This window comes from Scleropages formosus, chromosome 6 (genome assembly GCF_900964775.1).
Source record: "Scleropages formosus chromosome 6, fSclFor1.1, whole genome shotgun sequence".
Taxonomy (NCBI): Eukaryota; Metazoa; Chordata; class Actinopteri; order Osteoglossiformes; family Osteoglossidae; genus Scleropages; species Scleropages formosus.
In genome coordinates this window covers 30,735,253-30,755,891 of record NC_041811.1, presented here as the reverse complement: position 1 = coordinate 30,755,891, position 20,639 = coordinate 30,735,253, and the positions used below count along the sequence as shown (strand labels likewise).

The 20,639-nt window shown below is 51.2% G+C and overlaps 1 protein-coding gene across 2 annotated transcripts; it reads left to right on the top strand.

The window, feature by feature from the left end:
* Window positions 1-3,970: 3,970 nt before the first annotated feature.
* Window positions 3,971-20,112, top strand: LOC108935664 (transcriptional activator MN1-like). 2 transcript variants are annotated; one of them, XM_018754462.2, is made up of 3 exons: window positions 3,971-4,370; window positions 4,934-8,322; window positions 15,900-20,112. In XM_018754462.2, exons 2-3 carry the CDS (start codon window positions 5,019-5,021, stop codon window positions 16,076-16,078), a joined length of 3,483 nt encoding a protein of 1,160 aa, XP_018609978.1. In that variant the 5' UTR covers window positions 3,971-4,370; window positions 4,934-5,018; the 3' UTR covers window positions 16,079-20,112. The 2 variants fall into 2 exon arrangements, with proteins under 2 accessions (XP_018609978.1, XP_018609970.1); XM_018754454.2 differs by having other exon boundaries at window positions 3,971-4,376.
* Window positions 20,113-20,639: the final 527 nt, after the last annotated feature.

Below are 20,639 nucleotides of genomic sequence, written 5' to 3'. Positions count from 1 at the left end.
TCAGTGTTGTGATCTTTGGCCTTAAGCCACATCTGTATTGACCCAATGTCCAGACCATCCTGCACACACTTGCACTTGTCTAGATTTTTCCATTTGTCAGCTAGCCTATAACAGTCATTCCTCAGTCTCTCAGGCTACAGTGATAAAGTTGGACCCACAAAGTTATGACCAATTATAGGTGACCTCTACTTTATAATGAAATACTTTAAAGCACATAAGACGGTTAGCTGTGAACATGTATGAAGGTCCAAAAAGTTTTTCAATACTTGGAACAGTGCTAATGTCCTTCCAGCAGGGGGCACTGTCGTGTCGGAGCTGTCCCTACAATCTCCAGAGGTCTCCTCTGGCACCCTGGTAAAAAAATTTGGGTGGGGGGGAGGCTTTCAATGTTAAACTCTTCAGATGGATGGATGGATAGTTCAGCAAAAGAAATTATTATGCATTTCACGGGAAATAACTGATAATGTGCCCAACTGAAAGAGTGGAAAGACCAGGACCAGTGTTGACTGTACTCTCAACCTTTTGAAATGCTTTGAGAGGATGGATTCCCTTTTTCTAGCTCGTGTCAGCATGTGATCATTCTACTTTTTATATCATCTCCTGTGGTTTGGGTTCCGTGTACTTGGTACCGCTGTTCGCCGCATTGTCCCGATGCTTGTCTGTTTTTCCAAGGGCAGAATTGCGAGAGGTGGCCGATGGGTGGCGCTGTTACTCCATCGCGCGTCACATGTCGCGGAGACGAATGGAAACGCGTTGAAGTGCTGGGTGCTGAGTGCTCCGCGCGCTCTCCGAGGAGCCGGTGTAGTAACGTGAAGTAGAAACGTTTCCCGTCCGCGAAGAAAGAACGCAGCTACGCACACCAAGCTCCGCTGGGCGCACAGAGACAGAGTAGCGCCCGCAGAAAACGTCACTGAAAGTTACAGCTTTTGTTGTTTATTTCATCATTCCTGTCGGTCAAATATTTCAACCAGGTCTTGATCTGGGCTCTCAAGCAGAGACCAAAGAGATCCAAGCACTTTGCACAGGATATGTACTGTTCCTATTAGTTCAATAATAAAAATAATGATCATCATCATCATGGGGCACCTGGTAATGGAGGGGCTAGAGCTGCTGCTTTTGGGCCTAAAGGTCACTGGTTTGAATCTCACCCCCCACTGTGGTATATTTGAACAAGGTAGTTACCTTAAATTGCGCTAGTAAAATTCAGCACCTGTATAAATGGGTAAATAATTGTAATAAGCTTTTTTTTATAAAGTAGCTTTGCAGAAAAGACTAAATGAATAAATGTAAATCACTATTATGGTTTATGCACAGCGCTGTCCCAGTTCGACTCCTAATGGGGGGGTAACCAATGTTCTTGCCCAATTCTTACCTAAGAGAGGGTACATACCTTGTCAGATGTACTACATGGGGATTTGACCTTGGGCGCTTTAAGACTGCGCAGCAGTGACTATCACTACTATGCCACCTAGTGGTGTAGGTGTGACAGTTTGTTTGGCTGCAACACAACATAACATTCTAATTACATGATCTTGAGACAAACACAATTATGAAAATTAATGGTGAGTACAGGCCAACTCTAAGCCCTTAGAACACACAAAATATGAAGTATTGTTAAGCTTCTTTCTTGAGAATAAACATTTTTCAAATAAAATATTCACTTAAATCACGGGTTCTTACTTTTTTTTTTTTTTTTTTCCTCCCCCCCCCCCCCCCCCCCCCCCCCGCTTTATTCCATAGACCCCCCTTTGGTAGTCTAGTGAAGGCTATGGACACCTCCTCAGAATAGTACATTTAAATGCATAAATTAAAACACATAGGATCATAAAGGAAACAAATTACAGTGAAAAACAATTACCAAAATGGTAATAATTCCTACATTCATAATCATGAAAGGGGGGTTCGAAACCCCTGTTCTAACGAAATACACACACCAAGTGTTGAGCTATGCTCAACGCAGTATTAACAGTATTATTCAAGGAAAGCGAACCCAAGAGCCAGATTAACAATAAAACATGTATAGCGTGTTGTTACAGAAAATTAAGACAGTGACAGCGTGGCGTTTATGCGCTGGAGTCGCCGTTTACGCGCGAAAGGCTGCATCGAAAAGCGCGCGTAATCGGTTCACCGCGTAAACCTGGCGGGACGTGGTACCTTGTTACTCAACTATAATATATAAACAGGGTACATGTATAATAGTATATCATAACATTTTGTAAGAAACACATTTTAATTACTCGTAGAGCAAGAAAGTTTAAAAGAAAAACTCTATATGTATATTTTATATTAGAGTAAAACACTCACCGCGATGCTCTTTACACTTTCTGCCTGTTTTTGACGCTCATCGCGAGACACCCCCAGAGGGCTGGTGCGGCACGCAAAAACAGCCCACGTGCCACGCGGTGTTTCGGAGGCGCTGCTCGCGCGGGCAAATTAATTTTGCATATATAATATTTTTTTTTTTTTTTTTTTTTGCGTGAAAGAAGCCGCCGGTGACCCGAGCAAAGGAGCTCAGATCGCCGGAGTCCGATAAGGGCTGCGCGGCGGCGGCGGCGGCGGCTCTCGCAGAGCTCCGGGCGGGTGCTTTTAATTATGACTCCTTTCGGCGAATGTTGCCAACAGCGTGCAATATTTGATTTCAGCGAATATATATTTCTTTGCTGTCAACAAGTCAGTCACGTGCGCGCCGGGACGCCGGGAAGAGAGTCCATAACCCAGCGCGTTCTGCTGGACATTGTCTCAGGAGGGAAAATTGACCTTTGCAGCCGCGCACCGAGAAACACAGGACCATTACTCAACCGAGACTCGTAAAATGACATTTAACTGTCGATTACCTTTTAATATTAATCTTTAAAAAAAAAGTGCTGTTTAATTTGTCCAAATTGAAGCTGCAAGTTTAAAGCAGATTTATATGAATGCTGTTGTTGTTAGGTTCTCGGAGGAACTCAGATTGCAATAGTATTTAAAAAAATTACTAGTGCTTGATATTTAATTAAAACCCAGTAAACTGCTTTATTTACTGCCCACAGTAATTTGTATGCTAAGTTTATATTTATTTTCCGTATGGCCTCCCTTCTGTGGAGCGGACACCATTACCGCAGATGAAAAGAAAAATTGGTTGCTACAGTAAAAATTACGAAAATTATAATAATAGCATGATCATTTCAATATTGATTTTTATATTGATTTAAGGACATGTAGACTTGCTCTTCCATACCTGCAGACTGAAATAGGATGTGGTTAAAGCACAAGCTGTTATTGCAGAATTCTTAACATGCCAGTATTTTAGCTTTGTTCCATTGTTTCCTTTATCCTGTCCGCCACAAATGAGGAATCCAATTTTAAAAACCGAGGCAAAAGATTAATTTGAAGAGTAAACATAATTATGTTAATTGGCTGCTTCGTTTGAATAGAAATGATAATTTTGCTGTTTAATGTTCATTAGCAGTATAAACGCCACCACTGTGGCTGCGCCCCACATCTGTTGTACTAACACTATTGTGTCCCATGTCTTTTGTTACACTGGTCTGATACATTTTTATGATTTCAAACAGTACATATATATACAATAAGCGGCATTCACTGTGACTGTACATCATGATCATATAATAATGTTTATGAAAATGTGAAAGAATAAATTATTAGTCTGCGTTAATTAAAACAAATTAAACGTTAATGTTTCTGAAGTGAGCGGCACAACCGCGGGTGTGTTTTCAACAGAAATAATAATAAAAACGCAACTGTACACACAGCAGCGAATCCCGAGCATTATGGAGAATCCGGGTCCGGTTGTGCTCGTCGCGTTTTTGCCTCTGCAGACCGCCTTAAGGGAGTGACCCGCCCCCGCCGCGGTCACGGGCGGCTGCTATTGGTCAGCAGCGGATGAGTGACGTGCGTGACAGCGACGCCGGACTTGTTGTTGGTGCGCTCGTACGCTCTGGACTCACAGCGCCGAGCGCGAGACGGAGTGAGCGGGGCTTCGTGTTCACACACCCGCCCCCCCCCATCCCCCGCCCATCCTCCTGGAAAAGAGGCAGCGTTAAGACTCGGGGGGACGAGAAGGTCTCCAGGGTAGAGGTGGACTAAAGGAAGACGCGCGATATTCCGTCCACGCACGCACGAACACCCAGGACTCAGCAAGCAGCAAGGCTTTGACGGCGCCTCGCGGAGGCTGCGCGCGACGCGTGCCAAGTGTCCAGGACAGAAGTGCGGAAGAAGAGCGAGGCGCCCGCTCGGCTTCCACAGTTTCGCGCGAGCGGACAGACACTCGCTACAGACTAAAGAAGACGTCCGGTCCAGCCTAATGGCACTGCATTAATTAGATGCAAATAAGGCGACGCTTTGGGCAGCGAACGTCTGCCTTTTGTTTTGTAAGTGTAAGTACCTGTACAATACTTGCCTTCGCCGGAGTTGGAAAGCGCTTGGTGCAAATGGGAGCTCGCGCGGGGAGCCGGGAGCGCGTGTCCCGCGGCAGCTGACAGCGACGCCGCTCCTGCGCCCGCGAGCTTCGACTTCCCGCCACACGGCGCTGACTTTTAACTTCTCCGCCCGGTCAGGAAATGCTTGCAGTCATTCCCATGGATGCGGCGTGGTGTTGCAGCACGCCTTAATTTCGAGAGACATTACAAGAGTAATTTAAAAGTCAATTTCGTACTCGGCTGCCCGCGTGGAATGACGTGCGTGCGTGTCGCTCGCGCGCTGCGCAAGGCGGGGTAACGGTTCGCGCGTGACGGTTGGACATTGTCCGCACTGCGAGAAGTAAACGTGTGCGCGAAGCGAAGGTGTTGTGTTGTACAGAAATATTACCGCCTCCGCGAAACAAAATATGAACTTTTTCTTCGAGACTCTTTGAATGTGTTACTCTTCGTTTTTGCTGTTTTTCTTTTTGCATTAAAAATAGTCCAATCTTTATAAATTCTCTTCTTTTTTTAAGAGGGACTTCTCCGAAAAGCTGCTTGCCAGAGGCGGTCCTGCAGCCTGGGGACTTGGCCGTCATGCTGGACTGATCGCGGGGAAATATGTTTGGGCTGGAACAGTTTGGGCCTCAGATTCATAGCAGAAGGTCTGGCCAAGCGGAGAGAGACGTCGCCCATCTGGGACAGCAAATGAACTCTCAATACAAGAATCCAGGATTCCACCCCGGGGGTGTGCACGTACCTGGGGAGCCAGGTGCGGCCCCTTTGAATGATCCAAGCGTGCCGTACGGCTTCCACCCGCTGGGCCACATGGACCCGTGCTCACCAAGTCTGCCGCACCTGCAGCACCCGCCCCAAATGCACACGTTCGTCGGCGGCCACCAGCCCCACCTCGGACCCCCGCAGGGACACCACCCCCATCTGCAACATTCTCAGTTCGGAGGCTCCTACGGGGCGACCGAAATGAGCTCGTCCTGCCTGCATGGGGGTCGGCTGGAGGGCTTCCAGCAGGGCTTCACGGAGGGCTTTGACCCGCTCTCTGTGAGCCAGGCAGGGGAGGGGTTCAGCCACCGGCAGCCCTCTGCTGCCATACCCGACTTTCAACATCACGGCCCAGGTGGCAACCACGTGGTTCCTGCCCCGTGCCTCCCCCTAGATCAGTCACCCAACAGGGCTGCCTCCTTCCACGGCCTGCCTTCCTTCTCTTCTGAACCTCACAGCCTTGACCCCCACGGTCTGCCCCCACCAGGTAGACCGAAGGGATTTGATTACGGTTACTCCAGCGATCCCCATCCTGGGCCCTGCAACTCAACTGCATTCTCTTCCTCAGAACCAAACTGCCACGTCCCCCACTATGGCATGGGAAGACCCGCTGCTGGTGATGGAGGTTCCCATGGCAACCCTGGTGTTCCCAGGCAAGGCGTCCCCAAGGCACACCAACTGCAACATGCCACATTCTATGAGAGGTTTGGGGGTGGCAGAAAGGTGCCTGTAGGTGAAGAACCAGGACTAACAGCCAGGTACTCTGCTGGGCAGCAGCCACAGCCAGGCGGGGTTGCCAGGCAAGGCCCCTGCCCTTCAGCATTGGTACACTCACCTGGCTCCGGCCACAACGGCATGAGAGATGGTGGGCTCATGATGCCTGTCCAGCACGGCCAGTTTGATTACCCTTTCAGCAGAACAGAAGGTCGGAGCGTCCACCCCTATGAAGATCCCGCATTCGGTATGCAGCCGCAGCCACCACCTAGTCAGAGACTCCAGCACTTTGATTCCGCTTGTATGAACGTGTCCAAGAGGCCTAGGTTTGACTTCTCCGGTGGTCCCAATGAGGAGGGTTGTGGGAATTGGGGCAATGGTCTGCATACCCCACCAGGGGGCTCGAGCCACCTCTCACCTTCTGCCTATCCGGCGCCCACTGGGAATTTTACCCCTGCTGCCCCGGAAGGCTTTTCCCTGCTGTCCGCCGAGCAGGTGTCCTTGCAGCAGAGGCACAATGCGGCCCTGATGATGAAGCAGATGGCCTCCAGGAGCCAGCAGCACAGGACCCAGCAGTCTGGTCTGCGGCAAATTTGTCACCCAGGGGACCTGGGTCCAAGCAATATGGCGCCCAGGGGCCAGATGGGAGCCTTTGAGGGGTCAAGCTTTGAGAACGACGGTGTAAGGAGGATGGCTAATGTAGACTCCCAGAAAGGCCCCACACTTCAGGAGATCCCCTGGTGCCCCACAATGGCCCCTCAGGGGGACATTCTGCCCTGTAGGCTCGGTGGTGCCCCTAGGCCTCATGACATGGGGCTGCAGCAGGGCAGCGGTGATGTGCTCTTCAGACCAGGGACTGGGTGTCCGGGGATGGGTGTCCAGGAACCCACAAGAATGTCCCACAATAGGCATACCCAAGGTCACGCCCAGGCCCTGCTCTCACCTGGGGTCCATTCGCAGCTCAGAAACAACACAGGTGAGCTACAGCAGATGCAGTCTCCAGACATGGGAGTCGTGCTCCCAAATGCGGCCGCTGGCAGAAGGCCCACGGATTTTTCCACGCCCCACATGGGAAGTCAGCCCAGTTTTCCTTTTGGAGGAACGCAACGACAAGGGACAGCTCAAAATATCGCCCCGGGAACCAACAGCTCACCAGGAAGCTACCAGACACGCTCGGAAATGTCCACGGGGCAGGGTTCATCGCTCAGTAAGCTGGGGAGCCTCTCGCTGGGGAGCTTCAGCAAGTCAAGCGGGAAGGACAGCGCATTTGGCGAGAGCTGTTTGGCGGCCCTCTCCACTGCCTGCCAGAACATGATCGCCAGCCTGGGGGCCCCCAACCTGAATGTGACATTTAACAGGAAAGGCCCAAACCAGGGCAGGCGCAAAGCGGGCCCGGCAGAGCAGGACGTCGGTTGCGCCGCGATGAGTGGGGTCGGCGAGTGTTTCCAGGGTGACGTGTGTCAGGGGGGCCACTCGCCCGCCGCCGGCACCTGCAGCACTAAGCTCCCAGGTCAAAGTAACACAAACCAGGGCGGGCCGGGGGAAGCCAGCACCCCCTCCTCTAACCTCAGCAAGGAGAATCCTCCAGGGGGTGAGGGGAGGGGGGGCCCAGTGTGCGGGAGAGGGAGGGGGAGGAGAAAAAGCGGACAAATAAACCCAGGGGGCTTTTTTCCGTCTGATGGGGGGAACGCTGCAGTGACCCCCTCCCCCAGCAGCGGGGAGAAACTCCAGGAGGAATCACTCAAGTCCCCGTCCTGGAGAAAGGGGGATGACCTGCTCCTGGGGGACCAAACCGACCTCATGTCTTCCCTGGACGCTGGGACTCAGAGTGTCGCCAGGTCCAACGGCAGCTCGCCACACGCAGACTTCCCCGGTGACGGTAGCGCCATCTGCAGCAACGAAGATGAGGTGTCCTCCAGTTCGGACCACTCCAAGCCTGTCCGCAGCCTCCCGCTGCCCGTGTCCCCGAAGCAGCTGAGGAGCGACCAGAGGGTGACCAAGAGGCAAAAGCCTGGGGGCGTGACGGTCGGAGGGTGCAGCACCTCCACCCCTGACAGCTACACGTTCAACGGGCCTGGAACACCTGTCCTTGAGCCAGTACGTGTGCCTACGAGTGCTGCGGGTCAGGATGAAATCCACCCCCTGGACATCCTGCAGGCGCAGATCCAGCTGCAGAGGCAGCAGTTCAGCATCTCCGAGGACGGGGCTCGAACCGACAGCCCTAGCCAGAACGGCGACACGGGGCCGTCGCCACATTGCAGCCCCGATGGAGGGAAGGCCCCCGTCGACCCCATCGATCTGGACTCCCTCATGGCGGAGCAGAATGCCGCCTGGTTTGTGCCTGGCAACAAGGCCCTCGTGAGCGATCAGCAGGGGGACAAGCGCACAGCACCCTGGGAAAAGAGCGGGTCTCACAGCAACTGCAAAGAAGGTAAAATGGGTTCACTCATAGCGGTGCAAGTGTGGTAACTGGCTGGGGCTGCTCTCTTTCCCTCTGCGGTTTCATGTTTTTCAAGCAGGCTGGAGGGGCGAAGATGTTTTCACTTTACTCATCCACCCCTGAAAGTACAAACACACACACACACGTGCGGGGCTGCGCGGGCGCGAGCGCGGGCGCGCGCGCACACACACACACACACACTCACACACACACTCCTGTTTAGGTTGAGCTGCTCTTGACACTCAGAAGAAAGCGATTTAATGAGGCTATTTCAGTTACGTGTTTAGATTAATACAACGCTTTGTGTGTCATTACTGTGCGCTAATAATAATGCCAGTCACAATTATTTCTGATAGAAAATAAATAACAAGCAGAAATTATTTTCACCTTCAAATGCAGCTATAAAGGCCCAATTATGTAGCAAGAGCTGTAATACATTTATTAAACAGTAAGAGAAATAATTTTATAATTAATGGCTTATTTTTCCATAGCATTCAGTATCATTATTAATCGTATTTTACGGGAAAGACGCCTTAATTTAGAATTAAAATCCTGACATGTTTTCTGGTTAAGCCGTGTTTTAATTTAATAAATGAGCATTTATCATTTTTCTATAGTAGCACTTAATGAGATGCTATTTATGAGCGCGTGGAACGGCATGCCAGCAAGTGGGTATTTTATGGTAAAAGAAAGGAGCAGCTCTTGTGTGTCAGAATCTGCCTTGACAGCAAGGAGACGCCTGTTAATGTGACAGAAATGAGGAAAACGTTGAAAAGATAAGAGAGTGAGACGTTCAAGCAAGATCCGCGCAGGAAATTTTTGGAGAAAAATGCCATGCCATGGGCTGCAGGTTTTGGTCCTGATTTTCAAGTTGGCCAGTTTTTGTTCTCGTTAAAAAGCGCAATAAACGCCGGGCTTCGCGCTGCTGCCGTGGTCTGATCTCAGTGACACATCGTGTCCTTCTTGTTAGGGACACAAGTGTCGAGTTCGTCCAAGAAGAGCTTCGATCGCTGCTCTCCACGGGCAGCGTGGCGCGTCCGCGAGGGCCGGAGACGCGGGGCGCTCGTTCGCAGCCCTTTGTCTCGCACTGCGCTGCGGTCTTCTTGTGTCTCGCGCGCGCGCGCGCGCGCCTGTGTGCGAGCGGCACGAGCGAGGAGGACACGCACCGACCGGGGCTGCGACAACTTCTCAGGTTGCGGTGGAGCCAAAACTGCCACCGTCGCTCCCCAGTTGAGTTGTACACACAAATACTGGGGTTGGGGGCGGGGGTCTCACGATAAATCTTGACTTAACCTTGGTGGGTGGGGCACGCGCCCCTCGTTACACTTACGAAACAAACGTGTCATTTTCTGCTTCGTTCGTGCATTTTTTTTTTTTAATGTCTGTCGCGTCTTGGAAGCGTCTTCCAAGCGCCCCCGACGTTCGCGCTCCCTGGCCGAGGTGTGCGAGCGGTGGCGTGTCGACGGCGGTGGGAGGTCACGCGGCCCTCCCCCCCCCCCCTCGGCTGGCGCGCGGAGCGTCGCGTGGAAAGCGACCGACCGACGTCTCTTCATTAATGAGGCTTTTTGGGAAACAGCGCACGAGGCATAAAGGCCACTTCCCCTTCCAGCCCGAGTTCCTGTCCCTACGGCCACGTGGGTGACAGGCCGTGTTTTTAACTACTCGCCACACTGTGTCATTTTTCCTTACACTCATGATATCTGTGTGTGACAGGATGGACGGGCTGTCCTGCCCTGTCCCCTCACCATCCCCTCACTGTCCCCCTGCTCTCTCTGACTCTGTCTGTGTCCCCCGTGGACACCCTCAACACAGCCTGACTGTCTCCGTGAGCTTCCTCAAGCAAATGTTTGTCTTCCAATATTTATATATTAAAGTATAGCATTAATTGTAATGCCCTGTATTATCTTTATGTGTAACCCATGCAGTCCTGGGAGTGTTTTATCCTTTTCTTTAGCCACATCAATGCTGTTATGGAGTAATATCAAGTTTTGGAAGTTGCTATATGGCTTATAGTCTGTTTTCCACCTTTCTGTAGGCATGGCACACCTTTGCAAACATACAAGCAATAAAATTTCAGAAAGAAGAGAATTTCTCGAAAAAGTGAACCCTGGTCTCACGTTAATGGTGCAGAGCTTCGTGCGGTTGCATGAGCAGAAAAATAAAAATTCACACTTTGATGATTTTATTAATACAAGTTGGTATTTCATCTGTAAATAGTCTGTTTAAATGCAAAACGCTAATACACATTCAACAGATAATTTCTGAAAAGTGAAATTTTTTTCATCGCATCTCACCGAAGTTATGAAGGATCCAGCTATGTAAAGGCCAGCATTGCAATAAACTCTTCCAGAGTTTCTCATTTCAGTGATTTGGAAGCAGCAGGTGGTAATCCTTTTATCTGTAATTAGAAAATGGACTTATTAGTAATTTATGTACTTCCTTTCTGGTCCCACAAATGTGTTATTTGAAACCGATAGCTTTGTAAATGCAACTCTAACCAGAGTGTGTCCTTTATTTCCACTAGTATGGAGCAGTAGATAGCAGATAAGCATGGCCTTTTGTTGGGTTAGTACACTAGAGGCTCGCTCTGTGGTCTTTTCATATCGACGGAACGTCAGCTCTTTGTCTTTATGTGTTTCGGGGCATCGGTGAGGACTTTGTTTGGGAGATCGATATCGAGACTTTGTACGAAACATTTTTTTCAATTGTTACCTAGACATTAACAATGGGTTATGACAACGGATTAAGAACTTGTCAGGTTTTGGCGGGGCGAGAGGGCCGAAAAACATTAGCAGTCAATATCGGTAATAATTAATTGAATTTACAATACATGAATATTACAGGGGACGCACGCTCACGTATGCAGCGCCCGGGCAGCCGTGGGCTGGCGTCCATCAGGGGTGTTTTTCGATAAGGGGAAAAACGTGGCTTTCCCCTTTCATTCTCGTATCCCAGAAACGATCAAAACGCAGTTGGCGAGCTGAGCGTTACTAAGAGGATTGTTCCTGATTTACTCTGGACCGGCTGGCCCAAGGAAGTTGTTCCTCCATTAACCTTTTCACGCTAATCGTTTATCCCTACCTGACAGGTATTCTCCGTCTTGGTCTCCCTTTGTCTGCGCCGAACCAGTGAGGTGAATCCTTGAACCCGTTACATCGCCTGTATCCTCAGAGATACGGTGCTTCGGAGGCTGTCTGCAGCTGACTGGGGTCTTCCATCTTTGGCTGACTAACCCATTATGGGTGGGGAGCTTTTTCAGCAGAATGCTGCTGCCTCACTTGCCAGAACATGGTAAAGTGCGATGAAAGACAGTGCAGCTTTAATCTTCACAATGGCTCCTACTTCTGAACTAATGGCAAAGGCCCTGATTTACACCAGTAAAAATCTTATGGTTTCCACTGGTAAATCTGTAAACCATGCAAGTTTAGCCATTGAAAATATCAAGTGTGGCGGTTTAACACCCTATAAAAATGCATAGTACGTTGGGACGTTACTGCGCATTCACATGTTCCATGCGAGCAAACTGTGTACCTGGTTAGTCAGGTTTTTTTTTTTGCTTCACACATGTAAGAATGAGAAAAGGTTGCGGTGGGCAGTAACTTCACAACCAGTCTCACTGGGTTCAACGGTGAATTTTTCAGCGGTGCACCATGCTCCCCTGTGTGTGGTGAAAACAGCTGTCGTCGCCTGGTCGCAGGAATAGCGCTGGGACTCCTGTACCAGAAGGTACCGCCCATACTGATAACACACCGCTGAAAATGTGCCTCTGCGTGACATGCATGAGCTCAGGTGCAGAGCGTGTGATTGTGTTTGAATGTGTCCAATCGCAGGTATGACTTGTTTGCACCGAAGCGTTTTTTCGGAACAGTGAGAAGGACAGAATGTGCGAAGTGCGGCGAGGGTAAGCTGGGAAGCCGTACGCGTGCGTGCGTGCGTGCGTGCGTGCGCTGTCTGAGCGAGGCCGTCTTCTAAAGCCGCCGCGGTGACTTAAGCCAAAAGAATCATCCCAAGTGTCAAGCTCGTACTCGCTGGATTTCCTCCTCCGAAAACACGCACGTATCCGGTGTGCTGTTTCTCATTGTGAACACGGTTAAAAAAAGAAAAAAGAAAGGAAAAAAAAAAAGGGGGGGGGGGGATCTGCCCGAGCTTGTGGTGAGTTTTCTTCGATCGCCGTGAGGGAATGCCACGCTCGTCAATGAGACGCACCGTCTGATTCCCAAAGGCCCCGGTTTGCGGCGCGTTATCTTTTAATCCCGCAAGGTTCTATAAAGATGCTCTGGAGATGCCATGGGCCGAGGTGGAGCGCGGCCGCGGCGTGACGCGGCTCCTGTACGTTGCCCGGGATGAGCGTTGCGAGCGTCGTGTCACGGAAACGCGGAATGGCTCCGCGGTTGAGTTTGGCACGCGTCCGCCGTTCGTCGCGCATCTCGCATAATGAGATGAAAATGTCTGGAAAAGCCGGCGCGGACACCTCGTTGCTTTAAACGCGGCGTTCCCGAAAACATAAGCGTGGCCAAAAGTCCCGAATATATTTTACGTGCAGACGTACTTCCAGAACGACGACTTTGCATCCCTTATGATTTTTCACAGAGGAAGTAAACTCAGAGCCCTGACTCACCGCAGGTGTGTTTATGTGTGCCTGTGCGTACCTGTGCTGGAGCGCTGATGCATAATCGGCACAGGTGAGCTTTTCCCTTCTTTTTTTTTTTTTTTTTTTTTTCCCCCCCCCCGGTTTAGTTATTCAGTTCTGGCGAACTGTGTCAAAACAGCCACCGAACCGAGTTTCAGAAAATTGCATTAACAAAGGATTAACGAATGAACAGATTCCGTATTCTGTGTTTTTATTTCGCTTAACATGTGTGACTGACATTAATTTTGGCGCTAGGATTTCTGGTGTCCCGCATGAACGGATCTCGTGCCGTCTTCGTCGAAAGACCCTCTTTCCCGGTTTATGTAGACGCCATCGGCCCTGACATTTGCACTTTGCGCCGAAATGTCATTTTTTTTATTTCTTGCTTCCTTGTTTCTTTTCCTACGTCCCCCTTTACAGATTACGCTTTTTAACTTGAGTTGAAATCAAATATACCCTAAGTGGCACCGATCTGACGTCTTGTCCGGAAGGGTGCGGCCCGTTGGAGGTGAAGGTTCTCCGTAAAATATATCAACCTTGAATTGTAGTCTTTCTTTTCTAGTTTAGGATTTGTACCAAGAAATGCGTTTTTACCTCCCTTTCTTTATTTTTACATCGGTGTACCGGTCGCTCGGATTGACTCGGGTGGCAGAAGTGCGATATTCCGACGGATGCTGTAAAGCGCACTTTGCTCCGGCTCACTTGCCCTCCCCGAAGGGCTGTTCTCACCCACTCTAATAACGGTTCAACTGCGTTTTGCGAGTCCCCCGATGGGCCGGCTTGGCAGGAAGGATCGGCGCAGGAAGCCACACGCGGAGAACGGCCCGTTGCGGTCGATGTGCGGTAGCCTTCCCGGCCGGTCCTCTGGCTCGGAGCGTGCGGTAGAAGCCGAGCGGAACCGGCGGGCTCCGCGGGGGTCGCTGCCTATGGCCGAGTGCGGTACGGTTCAAGAAGCGTTAAACTGCGTTGCGAGGGTCCCGTCAGGCCGTACCTCCTGTCGCCGTTCCTCCGCCGTTGTTACACGTGACAACGTGAGCCGTGCCGTCGATAACCCCGGTATGTACCGTGGTGCTGATTGACGGCCGGGGGGGCGTCCCCCCGCCCCTTTCGGAAAGGCAATCTGCTCCCAGCTCGCTTTTTTTTTTTTCCCCAGAACACGCGATTGCTCTTTGACACATCTCCGCCTTTTCGCTGAGCATTCTGAATATTTTCGATACGTTCCGTGCAAAGCGGCTCAGTTGAGTTATTCCTCCGCGGTTTACGTGAGAATGTAACGCACAGCGTTCATCGCGTTTGTGCGCTTCTGTGAGAATCGGTGGCAGATCCTTGGGCGAGTAGCGTTTCTTGACGATGTTGTTGTTCGTTGTTGTTGTTGTGTGTGTGTGTGTGTGTGTGTGTGTGTGTAAACTGAGAGCAGGCCATGCGGCGTGCAGTTGCGGCTGTGGCTCTGAGCTTTGTGTGTCAGTTTGAGCAGGACGAGGGGAACATTGGCTCTGTCCCCGGGCCAGCGGGGGCTCTGTGGTGCCCAGTTAGCGTGGGCTCCGGCAGTAGGGACAGACGTGGGGGAGGCGGATGATTGGCAGGAGCAATAAGAGCTACGAGGCAGAGACCCGCTGGCAAACACATCCAGGCTTGGCCGTTTCTCTCCCTGGCTTGTTCCTGGCCCCAGGGGATTCTGGGATGTGAGGGAAGGTTCCCACCCCCTAACATTTTCAGCAGACATTCCCACTTTTCCGTTCCAGCAATCTCGGTCCGAGAACCTCCCTCCCCCTCCCCCTCCCCCCGAGCCCAGTGACTTAGCTGGTATGCTTTGTCGGTGGTTGTGCTGGGTGGCGGCGGGGTGGGGGTGGGGGCGGGGGGTTCAGCTGGTGACGAGATTTAAAAAGAACCGACAGTCGAGGGAGACACCAAGCCTCCCCCACCTCCCCCACCTCATGAAAGGGCTCCGAGCAGAATCTGTCACGGAGATGAGGGTCATTGAGGGTGAAATTGCATCTCTCCATCTCTGCGTCTGCTCTCTCCGCACCCCTCATCCCTCTGTTTTTTTCCCCCTGTCGCTCTGTGACGACTCAGGGAGACGGAGATGAGCATGTGGAGGGCCACGCCGTCCCGAATTCTACCCGCGGTGCCCCGTAGCGGTCCGGTGCCGCGTGACACCGAAGAAAACTTCATAGGTTTTCATGGAATGACCCCGAGCCGTCTGAAGACTCTCCATACGTGACTTAAAAGCGCACGCTGCCGTAGCTACTGGTAGAGACATTGCAGCCTCACTTGGGAATCCGTCTTGTTTTTTCACCCAGCAGGGACGGGGTTTTTTTTTTTTTCTCTTTTTCTTTTTCTTTTTTTTTTTTTTTTTTTTTTAACTGCCAGTGTTTCCTATGCCGTCTTCATCAAAGAATGCTGGAGCGCACGTGCGTTTCTAGGCGTGAGCGGCATTATTATGCATTCGTCGGAAGAAATATGCACCGATAACGCTCGGCAGCTGCGTGCAGATGTAGGCGTGCGGCGCCGATGCTTTAGCCTGTCCTGCTCCCGCCGAACAATTCCGCTCCCGCTTCCCCCGAGAAAGGGAGAGAGAGCGAGGGAGACGCTGCCTTTCCCCAGCCTCGGAGCAGCGGTAAAATTCCGCGCTTCACCCTTTTCTCGACTCGTCCCGTGGCCAACGGTAGCAGTAAGTGCTGTGTTTCGCTTGGTGCGGCACCGCGGGAAGACCGAGCGTTTCGATTCGGTCGCCCCCGACCACGGGGACGCCGCTTCGGAGGACACTTTGCACGGGTTCCTCCGAGTCTCAAAACGAAGGGTGCGACACATGCATTCTAGGCAACGGGGTACCTGTGCATTTGTGTGTGTGTAGAACTTTCCTCACTGCATCTTGCACTCTCTATATTGCCCCATTTGACTGACCCAATCCCTGTCTGTCTCTGTATCCCCCCCATAGGCGCCGACCAGAGCATGGCAGGCAGCGGGATTGGAAGCGGAGGTGGTCTCTGCCTGTCGGTCCAGTGCACAGATGAGCTGGGGACAGGCGAAGCTCACGCAGGAGCGGTCCCCGCATGGCGCTCGCTGCACTCGGACATTTCCAGCCACTTCAGCACCTACGTGGCGGCCCTCACCTGACAGTGGGCTCTAGAGGGGCGCCCTAGGGGCTCGTGAACACCGCAGCGAACGCAAGAACGGCGAACACGCTCCTCGTGCTCGTTGACGATGCCGCACACGCCTGGCGTTCTCCTGGGAACTGAATTGCGGGATGGGGTGGTGTTTATTGGTACAGTGTCGATTTATTTTCTGTTTTTCCTTATTTATATTAATGTAATAACAGCTATTTATTTTAGAAAATTAAACATAGTCCATACATGAGAACCATTGCCACTTGTAGAACGCTTTTCCGTGATGTCGTTTGAAACGTTACGTTGGGTGGAAGGACTTCCTCCGGTTGTCACCCAGTTCCGCTCTCCTCAGGCGCACCGGATGGACTTGTGTTCTAAGCTATGAAGCTCTACCTGGCGTTTTGATGCTAACGTCACACGTCCTGCGTGACCGTGCGAGCAGAAGCCTTCCTTCGCACACAAACACACACAAAGCTTTCATTGGCCAAAAGAGGAGGTACAAAGCTCCCCATTCAAATATTGGCATAGTGGAAACCATTATTCAGAACCGGGTCTATCTGAATTTGCACCTAGACTGTCTATCAAGGGCATAGTTTTTATTATGTTGGGCAACCTGACAAATCTTTCTGTCTAGACAACCCCCCCCCACCCCTCCCCCCACCCAGCTTCTGACATCTTCCTGGGTTCAGCTGACAAGCACTTCCGTGCCCATGACCACGTGCGGTTTTCCAGCCCGGACAAGTCTGCTGTTTATTTAAGCCGATCCATCACGGTCGAAACACGAGAAGAGGAGCTGCTTCTCTCTTTCGGCATCCAGACAGACTCCATTGCAGGTGTGCAGTGCTGCTGGATCGAATGGGCAGAAGCGATTTGTAAGGACATACAGTAAAAGTGTTGCACATGTTAAATACGAGAACATTTGCTATGTGTTAAGCAATCCTGTAATCCTGTAATAAATCTGCTTAAAATGACCTCTTATATATAATGGGGGATTTTAACAGCAACTTTTTTATTGGTATGGAAGTACGGTCTTTTTCATATATTTTGTAAATATCTGTATATGTTCTACTGAGTAACTAAATATTAGTAACTATGATGGTAATGGTGCATTTTGGGAGTTTTACTGTCAAACGCTTTTCTGCAGTTCTTGATGCAAAGAATCTGTGTGTTTGCAAATGAAGCGGTCATGTACTTCGCAACATTTTCTGCAGTAAAAATATATGTATCGACCTACAAGAAATGGCAGTTAATTCTGTGTAAAATACAAGTTTTAGGCCGTGCAGACCGTAGCCGCTCCTAGATTTGCTGTGAATCTTGCGCTGATTTTAAAGGGTCGTTGACAGCGTTCGCTAATCTCACCGTGCCGTATACTGTAACCCGTGAGCCTCTCAAATAGTTATCAATTGCATTTGATGGGGGAACTGATTTTGCAGAAAAAGGGGCAAGGCACAAAGCAGCGTGGTGAAACGCAATTCTAAAAATCGTACGTCTCCGGCGCTTTATGGACGAACTTAACGCGAAGAGGCAGGTAGAATGTTCATTAAGGCCCTTATTGAACATTAGCCCTGCTGCTGAGGGTGGTTGGATTGATTTTCCTGGTAGGCCTGACAACCCGTCTGATCGCTCTTTTCCCCTCTCTCTGCTTCCCTATGCAGCTGCTCTTTACTGCTCATCTGCATAAACAGCAAACAGTAATCAATTGCTCCGCTCTGGGTGCAGAAATCAATGGTGCAAGAGAGAATAGATGGGATCCCTTACTGTGAGCTGCATCCCTACCATCCCCCGCCGCCTCCCCCACCCGCATTCCCTTCTCTGGTCCCCTACCTTGACAGCGGAGAGTGAGGCGGTGTGATTGCGTGCTTATATTTCTGAGCCTGGGAGGAGCACTCGTACCGCGGAGCCGCACTCTTGGCGTTTCTCCGCGTTCGTTCCCATCCGAACCCGAGGAGCGTTTGGACTCGGAGGGCCGCTCGGAAGATACACCTGCCAGCACGTAAACGTAGATGCGCTCTTGTACTATAGAAGACACCAGAAGAGTATGAGCAGGTCTTCGAACTCTCGCCATCCGTGTGTCCCGGTGACCTGCGGTCGAAGACATTGTTTATTCGCCCGGTTACTTTCGCTACGCAGCCTTCGCTCGGTTACACTTTCGTTTCGCTCACGGTCTGGGACTGTAAGACTGACTTCAGACCAAGGGTCAGGATGCCCTGACACTTAGGTCGCTTTGTATACGTGCTCAGTCGAGGGAAATATTTCCCAGACTCGAGAGCCGCTGAAGTTCAAGAGGAAATATTTTGTTCTCAGGCACTGTGTTGCCAATCATCGGTAACCCTCATGTTACGGAATAAATGGTAAGAAAAACATGGGTGAAAGCAGCGCAGGAGCTCTGGACACAGGGAGGTAGAGAGGCTGATTGCACTGTCTGGGAAACATTCCCTCTCGTGCAGTTTGTCCTGTAGCCGGTCCCTCCTCGGACAAGTGCGGCCCTATAAATACAGCCCGTGTTTGTTTAAGGATGATACACATCTTTGGGAAAATACCGGCCTGTGGATTTAGCCCCCCTCCTCCCCTTTGACTCCTGGACTGCTGGAGGTATGTGAACTCCAGTTAGCCCGGTCTATTCAGGAGCGGGGGGTGTGGGGGGCCGGGGGCCCAAGGCATTCCATACGTGGTCGCAGTGAGAAGCGGCTGAAAGAGCGGCAGCCCTGGCCACCATCGCATCTGGTCTCACAACCACAGACTTCTTCTTTGTGACCATTTATCCTTTATACAGAAAGGGATTTTGTGCGGCGCTGCCGAGGGGAGTTTGGCGTGATGGGGGGTGGGCACGTTTGTTTTGGGAGCCTCGTTTTTAGCGTGGCATTGAGCGTTTGGAGTTTTTTTTTTTTTCCTTTGGAACGAGGGAGAAGACAGGGGGAAGGGGTGAGAGCCGAGAGAAGGGTGTGAAAACCTTCCAAAAGGCCGCTTTGCTGCTTTCGATGGAACATTACTGTGTAAATGCGGTCTTTGTGTGTGCACTTTGCCATTGTTTGGCCAGCATTGTGCATTTTTTTTTGGGGGGGGGGGGTGGGGTCGGGTAAATTCTGGGGGTGGAGAGGGTGTCAGAGCGAGAGCCGGTGAGGCTTTGACCCGGGTGCGCATGAAGAACGTGGGCAGTGCTTTTTTTTTGTGCTCCTCGGAAGGACCAGACTGTTTGCCATGGAGGCTGTAGAATCACATAAAAACACACACCCACACACACTTAAATGATCAAGTGAAACAACTTGCAGCTCACTGTAAACTGTTTTATTTCGAGACATGGGAGTAGATACCGGTGATGCACGAGTGACGGCTGAGTCACAGCCCAGCCGTCGCCGAAACGGGGCAGGTGCTATAAGGTACGCAGGTACCCTTCATTGGAGAATTACGTCCTCGGCTCTCCTTAACCGTCGTTCTCTGCCGTACTGCGTCAAATCGGACTCAACTGTCGAGGCTAACTACGCCTCCTCTCTACACAATTCCAGAGAGGCCCATAAAAAAAATTGGAACCAGCGTTTTGGGACAAGCTGGACAGAACTGTTATCATGTTTATGGACTTGTTTACAGAGCAATAAAGACACCTGAGAGCGCCTGGAGGTGGGCGCCACGAACCGGAAGCCGCATTATGATGCCTTCCGTTTCCACGTAGAGAGAATTTAGTTATTCCTTAAGAGTTTGGACGAACCCAGAGTTCAGCGATGCGATGGGGGCCCAGGATCTTTTCTGCTGACCGAGCGAGGAGGCCGCGTTCCAAATCTCAACCGTGCCGCTTATTTGCGGGTCTGTCTAACGTGCTATCGGAAAGGAGGCTCTAATCCCGCGGGAGGGTGTGAGTGTGTGTGTGTATGTGTCTATGGAGGGGAGGGGGCATCCGTTCAGCAAAGACTTGACTTTAGAACAGAGGCCTAGGTGTACAGGTCACCAGAGGTCCACAGGGATCATCAGGGGTTACAAAGGGCAGAACAACACCCCCAGGCCAAACACAGGCAAAGGGGTATGTTTCCCTACTTCTACACACACACACACACACACGAGCTGTGAAGACCAGGGCAGTGAAGGATAAACAAGTGAGCACACATTCCATATGGCAGAATGGGAAAAATACCACATGTTTTCTTTGCCTGCCCCAACCTGCCCTTTCTGTCCCCAGGTTGTCCCCAGCCAGGATCTCTTGACCCTTGGTGCACCGCAGCCAACCTCACGTATCCCCCCCAGGTCTGCACCTACCAGCCCCTCCTTCCCCGGTGACCTAACCCTCCAGCACATCTTGCCCCAAATCCACCCAGACCCAGTGGCACTCTCAGTTGGCTCCCATGCCCCTGGGTCTGCCTCAGCTGGCACCTTGTGCCCCAGGACAACCCCCTTCCCCTTCTCCTCACCATCCATCCGCTGGCTGGGGACTGTTGGGCAGAGAACCCAAGAGGGAGGGCCTAATGAGAATCCAATTGAGGGAGAAAGCAGAAACAAACAGATGCTGCCAACCTAATTAGCCTAATTACACCCATAGCCTATTTCATGCCTTCCAATTACAGGGCAATTGAGCAGTCATTAGG